This window comes from Apteryx rowi, unplaced genomic scaffold (genome assembly GCF_003343035.1).
Source record: "Apteryx rowi isolate R43461 unplaced genomic scaffold, aptRow1 scaffold_14, whole genome shotgun sequence".
Taxonomy (NCBI): domain Eukaryota; kingdom Metazoa; phylum Chordata; class Aves; order Apterygiformes; family Apterygidae; genus Apteryx; species Apteryx rowi.
In genome coordinates, this window is record NW_020447641.1 from 4,506,899 (window position 1) to 4,524,904 (window position 18,006).

Sequence of the window (18,006 nt, forward strand, 5' to 3'; positions counted from 1 at the left end):
CCAACTGAAGTAGGTTTTTCTGTAAGCACAGAGATGACTCATATTACATCACCACAATTTAATGATCAGAAACTAATAAAAAGCATAATGCAGAAATCAGAAGGGCAATTCAAGGAAAACTACCACAAAAATACAATCAATACAAACACTTAATTTTTTTGTCGGTTCATCTTATTTGTAATTTGAAAGCAATGCAGAATTCCCTCAGCAATAAGTAGAAATGCAAGTATGCCTTTGATGAAATTGTCTGACTTGTATTCAGTCCCTCAAATTAAAGTGTACCAGACTTGCAAGTATATTTGTAGACCTATTTTACTGGGACATAAACAAATCTGATGGTTCATTTGTTCCCCCTTTCCAAAATGCAATGCAAATTTTCTAAAATGTATACAGAGTAAATTAGATCTACAGTTTATCACTTTGAATAGTTACTTTTAAGCCCAACATCCACCTCAGTGCAACTTCCAGAAGATCATGTTAAAGCATGAAGTAGTCCTTAAACAAGGGCTGATAAAGAATCTCTTGGCAAACTTCACAAAAACCAGGAATAGTTTTACATTTCAAAGAGAACAAAAACAAACAGACACAYGCCCCAAACCAGGAAGTATGATGAAATTAAGCGGGACACGCAAATGCTGATATAGCTTGGCTTCCTTAGATGAACAGAATATTTTAACATCAAGGCATTTAGCTCAGAAAGTTATTTAAAAACTAGTGAATTGGATAATAAAGAAAAGATGATAAGTTTGTACTGCTTGAGCTGTATGGCAATGATATGCCATTTCTGAAGCTAAGAATGAGAAGATAGTTTATTAACATAATAGGAAAGCACACTTAAAAATCATTTTAAAAAATCACTTGGAAAGCAAGCAAGATATCACAACTGAACCATAGAAAACTGCAAAACATCATACCATAACAAGCCTCTGTTCAACAGAGAATGGTTTTGGTAATACAAATACATGGAAGTATCACAGAATACTTTGGTTTCACAGTGCACAGAGAAATACAAATGACTAACATTTTAGTCTTATGACAACTATAGCTTTACAAAGAAACAGGTAACCTTTGTTAAGTTAATTTTAAAGAGTAGAAGACAAATTCAGGACAGAGTGGTTTATTTACAACTGCGCTCTGTAAAATTCTCTGCACATCTACAATATCTTTGACTTATAAATAACAGATAACTAGAAAGACACTGAGGTGAGACGAAAGAGTCAAAAAAGAAAGGTCTCAGAGCTCAAGACAACACACTAATATTTTGTAAAGTGTAATGGATTGAGAGTATCCTGAAACCTGAAATTGAAATGTTCATTGGTTGATTTTTATTTGCAAGACTGGCCTGCTACTGTTTATTCAAATGTGCAAAGTTTGCTGCCTATGATTTGAAGAGGTTCATTATCTTTATTTAACTTCCTTGAATACTGGCTCTTGGACTCTCAGGTAAAAGAAAGTGATACTACTTTTTCATAACAGGCAGCAGTCATTCTTTCAGTGATACAAAGTATCTCAGTCTGTGGCATTTCACAATTTAAATCATATACTGCACATGAAAACTGGCAAATCTATCTGGGGAACACTGCAAAATGTTATACAACTGTGTTTTGTAAACTGCGTTGGCTTCCTGTCCCTTTCTGGGTGCACCACAGTGATAATGCATCTGTATGACTTGGAATCCAGCTGTACTACCTACACTGTTCAAACCAACTACATTTTCATTGACTGTACCTTTCAAAAATTAGTGACAAGACATATTCAGTGGAGACCCTCAGCTATGAACATTTTTTTTTTACCTGGTAAAGAAGTTCTCTAAATGCAGAGTATATGTTCTCCTTCCATCTCCCCCACCCACCTATGTCTTAAAACATCTATGTCTGCTAAGAAAATCACCATTTATAAACATAGGATTGTTATAGATGAAACTAAAATTTCACKTTATGCCAGAGACCTGATGGGATGTTTAGCCTTTTATTAGCTTGCCTGGTCTGACTGTTAAGGCTAAGACAAGGCTAGGAAGGTTTTGCGTGACAGCCATGACATTTACATCCACCTTAAGAAATGGCCCAGCAACAAGCTGTGCCACTGAGAATTTCTTAAGTTTTTAACACCTATAACTAGCCTGCATGCTAGAAGTTTCTTTTCTCTTCTTGTAGTTTGCAGCATTCTAAAAATCAGAATTGTTCCAGGTCACAGACAGCCTACTGAGTCAGGATTCACACATTTTAGGGCACAGACGAATACTGCTTGCTGTTTCTTATCGTTAAATATGATCAATTCTACCTTTCTTTTCCAGGCTCAGAAGATACTGGAGCTTTCAAGGGACTGAGCAAGCTTCTGTATCTGAACTCAACTGAATAAAATCCAAGGTTATTTTAAAAGTTCAGATAATTGTGAATGGAATTCCTGTGAAGCTGTTCCATGGTGCTTTTAAACAATCAGCTACAAAGCTGCTTTGCAACCTTTAGGAAGTGAGAAATCAGCTGAGCTTCACTGAACTAAGAAGTCAGATGAAATGTACTYGGGGCATAAGACATCCTGGAAAGGTAAATCAAATCCAATTGTCCTAAAAACTGAATGTAATTTAAAACAAGTCCCAGTGATCCAAAAGGAAAAAAACCAGGATACCTAATCCAAGCAAAAAACCTGGGGAACCTGTGCAGGCAAATCAAAGTGATGCTCTGACCTATCAGTTCTCCTCTGTCCACCAATTACTCCCATTAATCCCTCTTCTCTACAGTCTTAAAACACACACATAGCCTACCACCAAAGGTGGTACGGTCATTGTTCTTATGGCCTGGTATCACATGGACTTCTGGATACTGAAAGAGTCCTGCTTTTTTATATTATAGGTTTGCTTGTCAGTTGCTGAATCTCTGACTCAAAACTATAAATAGATTTTGTCTTCTTTATCAGGAACAAGCAATGAAATGGAATAGAAACCGTTTGATGAGTAGTGTTTGTGGTCAAGATGCTAGACAGAAGAGGCTATGAAAGTTGTCCTTTGTTTAAGGTGAATGCTAGTGACATGATCAGTGTTGCATGCTAAATCTTTCAAAGCACTATTGAGGCCAGAAAATTGTAAGAGCTGGGCTTTGGAGACAAGATGGCTAAAATAGGATCCCACAGCCAGTTCCCTCACCCTTGGGGTAAGTATATCAAAGATAAGGGGATACATACCATGAGCACAGCCTGGAGAGGACGCATGAGAATTTTCCATTTTGAATCACAAAAGAGATGGAGCTTTCAAGAAAGAGAGTGCAGATCTACAGTGTCCCCATTCAAAGAAATCGCAGATTCAGATTTAAATACCAAGTATAAGGGGATGATTGAATCAGAATCCCTCTGCAGAAATCGCCTGGTAACTTAGCTACACAAGTTGTCATACAAGCTAATAGTTAGTTCTAAATTATAGGATCAGGGCCACTGGAAACAGGCTAGCAGCACAGCTTCAGCTTCATGCCATGAGAAACCACAAGAAAGCTCAAGGCAAGGCAGCAGAGAAGCAATCTTGTGAGATGGTGACAGAACTAAGTCTACCAGTTCAGTCAACCAGGATATCCCTGTCTGGCATCAACAGTTCTTCCCCAGGAGGAAAAATACAATTGGCACAGGTATGGAGATAGACACTAGTATACACCAGGCTACCTAACTCAAAGAGAAAAGTTCTTAAATGCTAAACACCGTATGATGGTACTGCCATTTCTAACAGTGTTGCTGCAAACTTTTACCAGTTCCATCTCTAACAGAGACATTGCAGCCTCTGACCAGTTGAAGAAATACGCACTATTAAAGTCAGTATGAGAGTGCTATCCTCTGGAAGGCCACTGCTCTAGAATAGATTTGGAAGCAAGATCACGTGTTTTCAGGTTGCTCTTTTGAGAAAAATGGAGCAAGACACTGTGGGAGAGGAAAAGAACAAGGAACAGAAAACAACAAGCTGAGATAGTTAAATGCTGGATAATTGTACTGCAGCTTTTGTATGCTCACAAGAACAGTATGCAGAATGTGTTCTCATATCCCCTTTTCTAATACTGTATCATCATGAATATATGCTGCAAGACAGAATACTAATTAGGTTTTAAATGTGTTTGATGACACAAATTCACAATGTAACAAAAAAACCCCCAAGGTTTACGTGACTGGAATGCTATCCAAGCAGCCATCCACAAAGGCATACTTGTATGGACAGAAAATATCAGCACCGAAACATGTAGGCAACAACTAAAATCCTATCAAATGGCTACTTTATTTCAATTGAAGCATTTTTGTTATTATAGGTCAGAAATGCAACATGGTCAACAGGGTACTCAGTTTGCTACAAAAAAAAGACCAATCTGTGAACAGAGGGGCAGTTACCGGGACACTGCTTTCAGAAGAGCAGTAAAAGAAAGGAGTGCTACTGGAAAAATCTCCATCTGAAACTAAATTGGATGTGTTAGGGACTTCTACTGGATTATCTAAAAGCAGATACAGTTTATATTTGGAATGGATTTTTAGTAGTTTTTTTAAGATTGCATTCAAGAAGTAAAGGTTTCACATATGGGCAGAGAACTTGAAATCCATTACAACATTAGAATAGTTTGGAAAAAGTACAGCAGAAATAGCATACAACAGAGGGATAGCTATTTTGAAGTTACCTATGTCAGACCAATCAAGACAATCCTCAGCTTGCTCGGGGAGATTTGTTTTAAGAAACAGTATCACTGATGAAATAATTTCGCCTCTAAGATTTGTTTACATATTTCACTTCTGGTGCATATACACTTCACATACTCAACTCAGCTGTACTGATGAAGGTGGTACTGTGAATATCTCATGCACATCCAAGCACACAAAGATTAAACCTGTATCAACTACTACTCAGGTCCCTTGCCATCTCCAGAAATGTCTGTTGTGACTTTAAGACAATGGCAAGTTGCAGATCATATATGCAGCATATCTTGATATACTAAAGATAAATACTCCTTCTTTGAATAACTGTGCAATATATAAACTTTTTCATTATTAGCATTTCCCTGTTAATGACCACTGAAGAGAAGGAATATCAATCATCTAATTAAATAACACAATCTACCACCTTGGACAATAGCATAGCATCAAATGAATGTAGGACTGCCAGTGTTATAGATATGACCAGCATTGGTGGATTTTTGTTTTTCAGCAGGAAATTATTAGGGGGAAAAGTGAGGGGCAGAGGTTCTGCAGACAAAACTAAGCCAGTAAAGAACAAATTTGATTTGAATGAAACTCAAAGTAGACATGTAAGGCAAAGTTGCGAGAAAAGTGCCTATGTTCAGTCTACACCATCAATCTCTCCTACRCCAAATGTACACCACCAAGCTCTCCTATCCTTCTGGACAGACCATTACCATTCAAAAAGACACCTTCACAGAAACAGAACTGGTAGTTGCAAGGGCAGCGGGACTGACTTGAGCAGAATTTTTAATTAACAGATACAGGCTTGTTAAATCTTTTGGAAATCACTCTGCATGGCTTTTTAGTACTTGCTTTACCCAGTGGACAGGATTATAGGGATGGCTACCCTATATATTCCTTAGCAAACTCAACAAACAAGCCCAACTTCTGACAAATCAGAAAGCGTCCAGAATGACTGGACCTAAAGTTCAATCCAAACCAGGGATAACACCAGTTTATAACTCATTTGAAAATTAGTATAAGACTAAGAGAACACTTTGTCATTTCCAGCTACCACTGTTGAGAAGAAACTACAGACAGCTGGACCCTCATGCTTATCTCACTGTTTTCTCAGATACTCCTGTTACTAGTGTTATCATCTGCATATTTAAGAAGGGAATTTCACAACACCAAAAACCCAACAGTGACACAGGTCCACTGTCACAGAACAGGTCCCAAATCCCACCACAAGCTCACTGTGTCCCCTCCTCTGAGATCCCTACCTCACTCTCTCTCTCACATACCGAACTGCAAGGGGAGGTCCAGGTACTATCTGGTTGGGTTTTGTTTGTTTGTTTTTTCTCCAGACTACAACAGCTGTGCTGAGCTGCTTCTGCCTGTAGGCACACAGCAGGAGGAGCTGGGAGCCTCTGTGCAGATGTGCTGCAATGCAGAACAGCTCCTGCTTCTGCTGCATATCATCTTAAGATGATCAGCATACAACCAGTAATATGTACCCAAGAGTTTGCCAACATCTGCTTTACAGCCAGTGGACATAATGATGTTTTGGACCTCTGGCTTGGGTTCCCTGCATGTGCACTCACCAAGAGCACAGAATTATTATTAAAAAGACAACAAAAAACACACCACACACCCCAAAAAACCATACACGCACAAATGACAACTACTTGAAGCACAGAATTATCTTCACACAGACCCAACAGAAACAGAGCACTCATCACTCATCGTTTTTGGTACCAAAGACGGCAGTATAGCCCTAATGGCATGATACAGTGCCTATATGACACAGAGAGGAAAGCACATAAGACTGCATACACTTCAAAGGGAGATACCAGGCAAACATTATTGAACAGCCGAAAGACAGACAGATGACAGTACAACAAACTTTTACATACAGTTTTAACAGAGGTAATTTCTGCCCTAATTGTGTCCCTTTTTAAGCTTAGTTTTTGGCCTATAAACAGATACTTACCACTTCCAGTAGCACAGCAAAACCCTAAACCTATTGCTTAATGCAATAACATCCACTCTCCTCACGTACAAAGAAAGTGTAAAAATTATGTTGAAATTCATTCTTTTGGAAAATGTAAAATAAAGTAATAAAAGCCAATTCCATCAGATCATATATGTTTACAATAGCATACAATTATTCTTTATTTTTTCCTTATTTAATAAAAACACCACAAATGCAGCACCTTACCTGATCTTGCAGAGACATAACAGGATTATTTTTGGTTGTATTGATATGTAGAACATGGTATTTGTTCTTTGCACAAAGATCATAGGCAATATTTGTGAAGGATGTGCTGGCAGTTTTAGGTACTCTGTTGTAAATAATCACCACATCATCTTCTTCATCCAGTGTCACATCTTGTCGGGGGCCATCTACTGTGTGACGTTGTTCTATTTCTCTGACTTCGTGTCTTGCAATAGCCCTTTCTGTTAAGTGTGACAGATAAAAAATTTTAATGTAAATATTGCCAATTTTGAAATTCAAACCTTAGAATGCAAATGACAACTTGATGAGAAGCAATACCTCCTTACCGATAAAGGAAACACTTGCTGTTACATAATTCTGACACATATAGAGCAAAATTTAACTTAATCTATAAAGTGCATGAATAATAAAAGGTGAGTTAGTCTGACACAGAACATGACAACTAGGAAACAATATACTTACAGAACATGTACTATATTCTATGACTCATGTTAACACTACTGAAAGCCATCATCTCTAAAGAAAAGTCTCTAATGCACTATCAAACAGCAACATCTTTCCCAATAAATAACCTCAATGAAATACCCACTATTTAAAAATTACAATAAAAGGAGTAACTCAAGAAAATTAGAGTACAGAATATGAATTTTCCAAAACCAGTAGAATCACTAACAGTACAGGTTTAGTCAATTAATTGTGTTAGAGGCACTGGAATTCAGATGAAACTAATGTTGTTCTTATTCCAGTTAAGACAAGCCCCAAGTGTAAAGCATTACAATAAATGGTTTTGCAAAAATCTAATTGATTTATTAATTTAAAGTTTGATAAAAACAGAAGCAAGAGATGCTTATGAAACAGTCAACATTAAGGTGAAAAGTAACCTCTGAGTACTGAAATACATCAGACAGGTTAAAATATGGAAAAAACGAGCTAAGAACAAGACACATTTTGCCACAGTGAACACTTTATAAACAAACCATTTTTCTGTTTATACAAAAGGCGATATTCTGAGTAATTGAACTCTCCTTGAAGTGCTAAAAGCCTATTTGGAAAATAAGAAGCAGACTATTATAGCATTACTTTTTTTTTTCTTTTTTTTTTTTTTTTTTTTTTTTTTTTTTTTTTCAAACTGTTGAATATCAAATACTTTGTGCTGATTCAGACAAGTCTGTTCTTTTCTAGGTAAGTGTATAGTTTAATACGATTTACAATACAGATGTCAAAGCATCTTTCCCAATTCACTTATTATGATACTACTTTTAATAATGTACTTAAAGAAATCCATGTTGGCCAACAGCACAAGCTGAAGTTGGTACCATGAGACTAACTTGCAATTCTCCATATTAGGTTCTCATATAGGGTATGACGCTGGATTACACACCTGTAAGGCAACAGCAGCTGTTGGTCTTTCCTTCTCTTGCTTTCTATAACTCAGCTCCTTCTATTCTCTTTCATCACATCTCTTTAATTCAAACATAAAATCACTTTTAAAACAGAATCATTAAGCTGTGAATACCACTAGCCTATAATTCCACATAAGTTGTCTTCAACCACAAACTTCCATCTGTCTGAAATGCTTCAAAGCTTAAACTCTCTCTCTCATATGCTTGCATCTCACACCCCATAACTAAGTTACACCAGTATGAAAATGTTTGTAGAACAAGCTGATTGAGTACATCTCAATTTTCCACATGACATCTGTTGCTCCCCACTACATCAGTCACAGTTTTTGCTCCTTCCTTTCTCATTTGCTACCTCTCCCATCACTGCTGTCAAACCTCCTGTTTTGGAAAGCGATGAGGCAACTGTCTCAGGTTTCATCTAACTGAAGATGGCTACAACGAAAAGTAACCAGTGACTCCCCTTCTTGCCAGCGTTGGATCAGGTAGGGACACACTTAACCGCTTGGCTGCCCAAAGCTAAACACTAAACACCATCTTAAGGGGCTGAAATGAAACCAATGTAAATTTTATTTTCTACACTGGAGTAGCACATCTCTAGATTCGAATTATTACTTCACAAAACCCCAATGCTGAGAGGGCTGGCCGGTGCTGAGGGAAGCTTTATATGTAAGAAGTAAAAATTTGTGACAAACAAACAATTTTCAAAAAGAGTGGCGAGAAGTGTTCCTGTAATGAGATATTTGAAACCATGATGATTCAAGACTGAGTGTGATAAGTGAACTTTAAAGGCTATGTACAACATATAAAATGAATATGTATGATTAGATGCAACCAGCAGAGAGGCTATAGTACACAGTCATCTTAAACTTAATATTCTCAGAGGGGAAAGCGAAAGCCCATGCAGAAAGGAGAACTTCCACAGACGTGAAGTATCCTGACACTTCTATTACCACACAATAAGTAGGCTTTAATTTTTAAATCAAAATGAAAAACTAATCTTTATGATGAAAAACTGAGATCAACTTTTTGAAATAACTGCAATAGTTAAATCCACAACCAGAAATAAAGTACAGGATATAAACTGCTGAAGTGCTAGAGAAAATAAAGCTAGTGAGAAGGATTTGAACTACCTGAAACCGTCTGACCTGCTTCTCCATCCTAACAGTTTACTGTAGTCTATTAATAATAAAGAAAACTGCACATTTTGTAAAAACGCATATTTTTTCAGTTATGAAAAGTCTGCAGTGTTTCCGATGAAGTCAGGAAGCTTCTCTGCTATATTCTGAAGAGTCAACTTAACTGTTAAAATGACGTGTGATTTATCCATGTGAATTTTTTTTTTTTTTTTTTTTTTTTTAATCTATTGGGGGGAAGAGGTCTAGTAATGGTAACATGCAGCTCAATAGTCTTTGGGATACAATGTTAATCAAATGCCTATCAACACTTCAAATTCTCTATATCCTGATTACTTACTTCATTTGCTGGTCTATAAAATTACCTAATATTTAAGTTAAGCTGTAAGCAGCATTCCAGTCAATGGCTGAAAAATGAACTCTGCTTACATGTGTTTTTTTTTTTTTTCCTCTGAATTGCAATGAATGTTTTAATGAATTTTTAAATGTGGAAGATGGGAAGGAAGGTGATGCTAGGTATATATTAAATATATTTCTGTTTTCTAGAAAGTCTCTTTAGGTGACAGCCTGCAAATTCAACTCTGATTACAAGGACTTGTCTATGAGGAAGTAGGATCAGTTTCACTGAAGTCAATTAAAAAAAAAAAAAAAGGAAAGAAAAAAAATCAATTCATTTAGGTTAGGTCATTTCTCATTGGAGACCCTGTGGACAAAGTGATGTCCTACAATCTCACTGCTTTCAATTTAAACCTGATTTTATAAGGAAAACAGCTAGGCAAAATTGTTAAGAGCCAAATGTCTAAACTGGATTAAGATTGTCCACACAAAAGTTTTGCACCAACTAATTAAATCCATTTTAAAACTTGAGCAGCACTTAAGCAAGTAGTAGTCTGAATAAAGGGCTCACCCTTTACTGCCTGTTTGGATTCACTGTAATAAATAATATCCTGTTTGTTCAGGGCGGGGGAAATGCTGTTCTGTCATCTGCAGTCATTCCATGTGCAAGCTTTCGTCCATGTCAAGGAGAGCCTGCACATAGGATGTACCATATACAAAGAGCGTAACAAAATGTAGGCACACTGTTTATTCACCAGCAGATGAACTATTAGCAGAATTTCTTCAATGGAGAGAAGTAGCTGATTTGTAAACAATGAAATGAGCTTAGTTTCTCACATATTTGGCTATTTCATCTTGAAAACCCTTCTTCCTGCCATTACTGTAACTACCAGCATCTTCCCATGACTTATTTTCTTGAGACAACCCCTTGCAGCAAAAAACAAGGAATACCGTGACTACCAGTGACTTGATTTGCCAGCTGGATGCTACCAGAAGAGAACACATTATGGTGAGTTATGTCTTCTCCTTCAGGAGAAGGACTAATAGGAGCATTCACTCTGTATCCCACCACTGATTATCAAAATTTTGAAATGATTTATCTTCAAGATCTCTGCCCTTTAAAGTCAAATTCAACCAGTTTGTCATCAATGGGTTTAAATTTAAGAGGAAAAGTGACACAGGGAGAGAAATGGACAGACTAAGTCTGATTGCTTAGCCCTGTCTTCACAGGATCTTGACTAGCAAGATCACTGGTGAAAACACACTAGAATCACACACACCTATAAAAATATCCGAAAACTCAATTAAATAATTATAAAATAATTATTGAAACAAATCATTGTGACTGTAAGCAGTATTTGTCTGCATTCCAGATTCCACATTCAAGCAGATGAATCTCTTGAGAGACAAGTTTATTAGCATTTATTTCACATCTAAACCTTAACTGTATGCAAAATATTATTTTCCCAAACAAAATAGAGCAGCACTGATTTTAACTACTTAAAGGTTTAAAAAACCCCAAACATTTACATTTCTCATATATTTTTCATAAGAGCTCCAGAAATCTCCCCACTTGCCATACTTTGTTGTGAAACCTCCCCATCAGCTCAGGAAAAGCTCAGTCTGATATAATAAGGTTCAGCCCAGCAACCTTCAAGCGCTGCCCAGTAGAAGAAACGGATGCAGATTTAAACGTCAGTCACACTGACTTGACATGAAGGCGCTGGAGAGCTAGATGATAGCAGGTATGCCAGCAACACCCTGACCAGCCAGTTGCTGTAGATGCGTGACACTGGCGGCCCCTTCAAAACAATTAGCCACTTCTTTGTGGTCAGCAGCAACATCCAAGCTAGCTGACTCGAAGTCTCAGCTTTGTTCCTACTGTGCTCTCAGGCCAATTAGGCAAGCAGCTGCTAGCCTGGGGCAGAGAGCAGCTCAAGCTGTCTTTCTGCCCAAAAGCTGCATTAAGCACATGATTGGCCTAAATACTGAACTGGATCGGACTGAAGACCTACTCAGTATTGACTCTATTCTCCTCTGATGGAGGATGCAAATTGAAGAGCAGATTAAAAGCTAGCCATAATTTTGTAGCAAAGTTAATGTCCTGATTCACTTTTCAAATTATRTACACACACCACGAACACAGCCCCCATCCACTACTGAAACACAGCCTCCTCTGGCAGCTGTTTCGCAGCATACAGCAACACTCCTCTGGTTTATAAGTAGTATGTGGGTAAGAATAAGTTGGAGATGGAGAGGAAGAAAGAATCAATGGTGCTATGACAATTTATATCTATGGAGGATGTGTGTCACTACATTCAACTAAAACTGAAGGAAAAACACAGATTGACAGAATATAAAAACACTAAACTGAAGTTTGTGGTTCGTATTCTGGAGGGAAGGGCTACTGTTCAGAGGGATCTCAGTAGCCTGGAGAAACTGGCTGATTTCAGCTCTTTCAGAAATCTTTAAGCTGAATACCTCTGCCCTCCTTTAGCTTTATATCGTATTCAATGTGTGTCACCTTAACAGCACAACCACTACATTGGTTCTTTAGCAACTTCATGACTTAAAATCCAATGTATACTTTGGGCAAGCCTTTGCTTTCTCTTACCTTCTTTCCTCCCCTTTAAAAACACTCCAAGAAATTTGCTGTCTCTTTATTGTTGATTAACCAAAGTTCACTGCTTTCAAAGGCAATTCTGGGTGAGCCACTGGGGTGCTCTAAAGTGCAGCAAAATCTTTCTTCGTCCTTCTGTAACTACAGTGCTCAGACACTTGTCCAAGGGACTTCAATGCTGATCATCTTGAGTGACTCCCTACAGCTGTCTTAAGTGACTATCCTTAAAACTGTAATTAACTAATCTGATCCTCATTAACATATGTAAATATGTTACAATCAATATTAAAGAAGTAAAGAAAGCAAAACATTATACCTGTTCATGCCTCAGTGGGGAAAAACCAAGCTGGAATGAAATTTATTAAATTAGTTACTAGAATCTGCTGGTACTAAGGCAACTGCATTTTTTGGCTTTGCCCGACTGACAGTGTTTCTACTTCTATAGAGGAATAAAAAACTTTGTTTTTCAAGATTTTCTCCTATGAAAAGCATCGCCTAGTGAACAATTAGAACTCATTAACACTGCCAAAATATTTTCTTTAATAGTGGTTAAAGCATCTCAGAACAGAAGGAAAAAGAACAGTCCAGACAAAAGAATTATTTTCAGACTTCCTCAAATGCACTTGGTGCTTCATGTAGCTGGTTAAAAAAAAAACAGAAAAAAAAACAAACAAAAACCCCAACAAGCAACTCCAGCCAGACACTGAGATCATTAACTAAAATCTAATGCAGCAGCTAGCTGTCTGAAAATTAGAAGTAGCGATGCTGAAAAACTTGCCACAGTTTCATTAGCATTTGATACTCATCATTAATTTCAAGATAGCGTTTTTGCTAAGTCTTTATTTAGAACATGGAGGTAAAATTGTATTGATTAGCGTGTGATACTGTTAAGAGTTTGATATTAAATGAAAAAAAAATGTTTACCCAACAGTAAAATCACTATCCTACATATACCTCTGAGCTAATTTTAATGTTAAATTCTACATTGCTCATTTTTCTGCATATTTTTGAGAAAGGGTTTATCAACTGCATTTGTAAGGAAGACAGTATTTCAAGATTAAGTTCTGATCGTGTATTTCCTAGTATTATTATTATTATTTTTTTAAACTACAGCTAATGTGCAAACTCAAGCATTTTCCTAACAGTTTTGTGTTGAGCAGAGTAGTTGAAAGATGAAATCTGCATGCTATGCCAAACTTTTCACTGTTCCCAGTCACCTTCCTGCCCTTCATGTGGTTAGAAACAGCATCCAAAAGAATTTGCTCCATAAGCTTCCCAGGGACTGAGGCTAGGTGAACAGGTATGTAATTTTCCAGATCTTCTTTCCTGCCCCACTTGAAGATGTCTGAGGACTTTTTCCAGTCATTAGGTACATTGCCTGGTCACCACAACCTTTCAAAGACAAGAGTGGCCTTACAGTGACATTGGCCAGCCTACTCAGTGCTCCTGAATGCATCCCGTCTACATCCAATCTTTTGGAGTGCTACATAACTTGACGAACTTCTGCTGAGGGTAATGCTTCACTCCTGTAAATGGTGCTGCTAGGCTCAGGGACCTTGGAGGTCTGAGGTCAAACCTCACTGATAAAAAAAAGGCAAAAAAAGGTATAGAGCACTTCAGCCTTTTCCATATACTTTGCATAGTGAGCAGCACGCCCACATTTTCCTTAGCCTCCCTTCTGCTGTCAATATACTGTCAATAAAAGCCCTTCTGATCCCTTGCTGGTTCAACTCTAGCAGAGCTTTTGCTTCCCTAATTCCACCTCTGCACATTCAGGCAGTTCCTCTTTACTCCATATCGATAGCTCATCCCTGCTTCCACCTTCCACGTACTTCCTTTTCGCATTTGAACTCAGTCAGGAGTTGCTTGTTCGTCCACACTGGCCTATCACACTTGTTCGACCTTTGGAGCATTGGCATGGGTTGTTTCTGTGCTTCAAGGAGGTTGTTCTGGAAAATCAACAAGCTGGGCCCCTTTGCCTTCTAGTTCAGTCTGCCATAGGATCCTACCAAGAAGATCCCTAAACAACCTGAAGCCTGCTCTCCTGAAGCCCAGAGCTGTGATTTGACTATTTGACTTGCTCACTTCTCTCAAGATTTCACACTTTACAATTTCATGGCCAGTACAACTAAAGCTGCCCTTGACCTTCAAATCCCCAACCAATTCTTCCTTCCTGCCACTAGCAAGTCCAGTAAAGCACCTCCCCATGTCAGTTCCTTAATCACCTACATCAACTGCCATCCACATACTCCAGAAATGTCCTGGATTGCTTGTACCCAGCCATGTTGCTCTTCCAGTAAATRCCAGGATAGTTAAACACTAGTACAATCACTGTTATCTTTTACACAACAGCATATCATGCAAATTTTGAACATGTGTAATTACTTAAAAGGAACCAAAATATATCATAGACCTTTAAAATGCAAAGGTCAGATCAAATTTTAGATCTACAGTAGTCATTGAGTTTGTCAGAGTGACTAGCTCAGAAAAGAGAAAGGTTAAAAGGGCAGTGATACTCACTGTGTTAGAAAGACCACCTTACAGCTTATTTTAATGAAAGATATGTTGCATCTCTTCTAATATGTGACCAGACATACCATGTGTGTACTGTAAAGTCAATTTGTGCGTTAGCTACATGACACGCATGCCCAGGTAAAGACCCACATCTCAGTTTGCCCCAGTAATGGCCAAACTAAACAAAAACCCATGAAAAGGTTCATGCCAGATGGATTGCATTTATAGACCAGAGTTTAGGTACCCCAACAGGCAAGATTTTTCCTGGAAATACACTTACTTGTAGCAGACTTTTTTGTGCAATAACATCAAACAAACCAGAAAAAAAGGTTTCATTCCTCTAAATACAACATTTTGAAAAATTTATAAATGCTTGAAAACAAAAGGTCCATATTAAAAGCACATCTTCAGCTCTAACTATAGCATCACTATATTGCAAATAATATTCATTACAAAGTTGCACAAAAACTATAGATATATTTTAGGCAGCATAATGTAGTGGGAAGATTTATTACTTTAAAAACAACCAGATGTCAAATAGCTTCATAAACTCTCCAACATCAGACTGACCTTTTTAGTTTGACACAAACAAGTGTCAAATTCAAGTTAATGAATTAGCATGAGAGCAAGCACAATAGACACCATTCATCTCCCCCTCGCCCAACACTTGTAATTTTAGGGTTCTTTAAGAAGACAAATCTTGAATAATAAATGAATGTAAAAGAGGAAGATGTAATCATAGAGAGAAAAGGGTTGAGGCTTTTGAGAATACCACATGCCCTTAATGGTGAACTGTTACGAAGCATTGTAACCACAAAAACTGCAAAGAAAAATACTTGCAAATCAGGGATTTGTACTCTAAATAATAAACTGCAGTTTAGTATATAATGCCAGGGCTTGCTCTTACTTATTATAGTGTACAATCTTGTAATACAGGTTTTAGGTGTTAGCAAGAAAAGTTAATGGAATTGTTTTATATATACATGGATACAGTTGTCACAAGTGTTCCACTATACAAATGTGCATGTCTCCCCCTCAAGCAAAATCCAATTTCAAATAATGAAAGAAAGCAAGATCAATATAGATCATCTGACTCCATTTAGAAAATCTAACCGTCTCCAGCCTTTCTTACTATGAGCTTTCTCCAGACATACAATCATTTACTTTTTCTAGAAGGGTATTAGCTAACATAAAAGGAAAAAAGATCATTAAACTGTCTGTTAAAAATCATTTAAGGACCTACATTTATGGACAATGCTTTATTAGAATAACCCACCATCACATTCTGTAAAACTAATTGCAAAGATATACTGTTATTTCCAACACACTATACTTATATCACCACTTGTCTTCACTCTTCTTGGCTAAACTAACCCAATCTGGAAAATAAAATATTGCCAGTTGGTCTAAGCCAAAAAAGGAAAAGAGTGAACGACATTGCTTTCTGATCAGAGTAGCAACGGACATGGTTAGGTAGAAGATCAAAATATTTTATTAGGAATCTTAGGAAGTTACGGTACCAATAAGCAGCTTATGATAACTCTATCTGGTACTAATAGATATGGCGTGATATTTGCTTAATTAACATTGGATATGTACAGACTAAGCATTTGCTATGATACACATGATTTCTGATTTTAATGTAGTTATAGTAGTTTGTGTAAAGTCCTTGGGAGGGTGGGGGGAGAAATAAGTCTGCATGCTGAATGAGCCTCACTGTTGTTGAAAGTCATAACAGAATTAATTTTAATTACATTTTTAAATGCTTACTGGATAAGTCTTTGATTATATTTAAGTTTGTTTTCTCTGTGAAACCCATTTAACTCACTCTTCCTTGCTTCATTTTAAGAACTTCAGTCTAATTCTGTATACCCTGGTTGCTTTATATACAAATCCAAAGTACACCTTATTTTCCTCTAAAATCTGCAAGTTGGTAATTGCAAGATTTAGCAGCTGATATAGCTTAAAAATCAATGTATATCAAAAAAATATAGACAGTACCAGCAGTATCTTTTTCTTGTTCTAATCTTTGGCTCTGAGTCTAAAGATAACATATAAGATGGAGATGAACAAGATAAACATGAATAAAGGTAAGCTCTAACAACACATACAGCACTGAAAAATTACATTTGAGGAACCTCAAAGCCATTGCAAAGAAATGAAAAAAACAAGAAAAGCTTTTTGAGTTAAATGCTGGAACTACAGTGAACACTAAATAAATAAATCAGTTCTTAAACTACCTCTGCAAATCTCTCCTTGGTATATCCCACACCACTTCACACCTTGGGGTCCAAACCAAACTAAACAGAGCTAAGAAAACAAACATATGCAGCAGTGACCAGGTTCCTTTCTGTATAAAATAATTTAATCACCAGCTTTAAAAGCAGTCCTTCCCCTCTGACTTTCAAAGCAATAAAAGGAGCAGTGGCACAGTGGACTCAAAGAGGCAGTAGAGGGAATATTAGAAAGGAAAGCTTGCAAGTCCTTATTACTGAAACACGTACCCTCCTTGGTCTCACCCTGGAAGTTCAGCTGGGCTTGCATGAAACCCTCTGCATTATTTTCAAGTCATGCTTTAATGTACATTCGTGACAACTAGCCAGCTAACACAAACCTTCAATGTTCATTCTCTCCATGTTAAGAAATAGCAGCAGTAACACTCAGTTCAGTTAAATATACTTGCATGCCAACACCAACACCCCAAAAACTCTTCACAGCCATACACTTGTTAGTGAAATCAAAATTATACAGACAAATGCTTTATCTGGTGTCATATCCATGTGACAAGGAACTCCTATTCCTCGTAAAAACAGAAACACCCATAGTTTAGATGTGCAGTAAAGTGTATTTGTACAAAAAATACTCTCGCTGGTAGCAGAGTCAGCTGCTCATTGAAAGCCTTTGGGAGTTAATCCAGATTTACATTGGATTAAGTTTTAATTTAAAAAAWGTCTCATGCATGAGAATTATTTTTTCTCCTTGTTCAAAAAAGGACTGATTTATGTATGGTGATGGTGGGGGAACTATTTGATGAAAATTTGATCAGAAAAGAAGGGCCAGCAATTCACTCATTGCACTTTAGGTAGCTGTTGCAAGGTGGTTTTTTTCTTTTTTTTTTTTTTTTCA

At 37.2% G+C, this 18,006-nt stretch overlaps 1 protein-coding gene across 4 annotated transcripts in view; it reads right to left on the bottom strand.

Annotated features, from left to right (window-relative positions):
• The window catches only part of HS2ST1 (heparan sulfate 2-O-sulfotransferase 1), a 42,975-nt gene that overhangs the window by 15,545 nt on the left and 9,424 nt on the right, over window positions 1-18,006 (bottom strand). For 2 of the 4 annotated variants that reach the window (XM_026057557.1, XM_026057556.1), the window contains 2 exons: window positions 8,256-8,336; window positions 6,857-7,095 (listed from right to left, as the gene is read on the bottom strand). In XM_026057557.1, coding sequence (XP_025913342.1) covers window positions 6,857-6,874 — 18 coding nt within the window. In that variant the 5' untranslated portion in view covers window positions 6,875-7,095; window positions 8,256-8,336. The remainder of the gene's footprint in view (window positions 1-6,856; window positions 7,096-8,255; window positions 8,337-18,006) is intronic. The other 2 variants (XM_026057553.1, XM_026057554.1) reach the window with 1 other exon arrangement.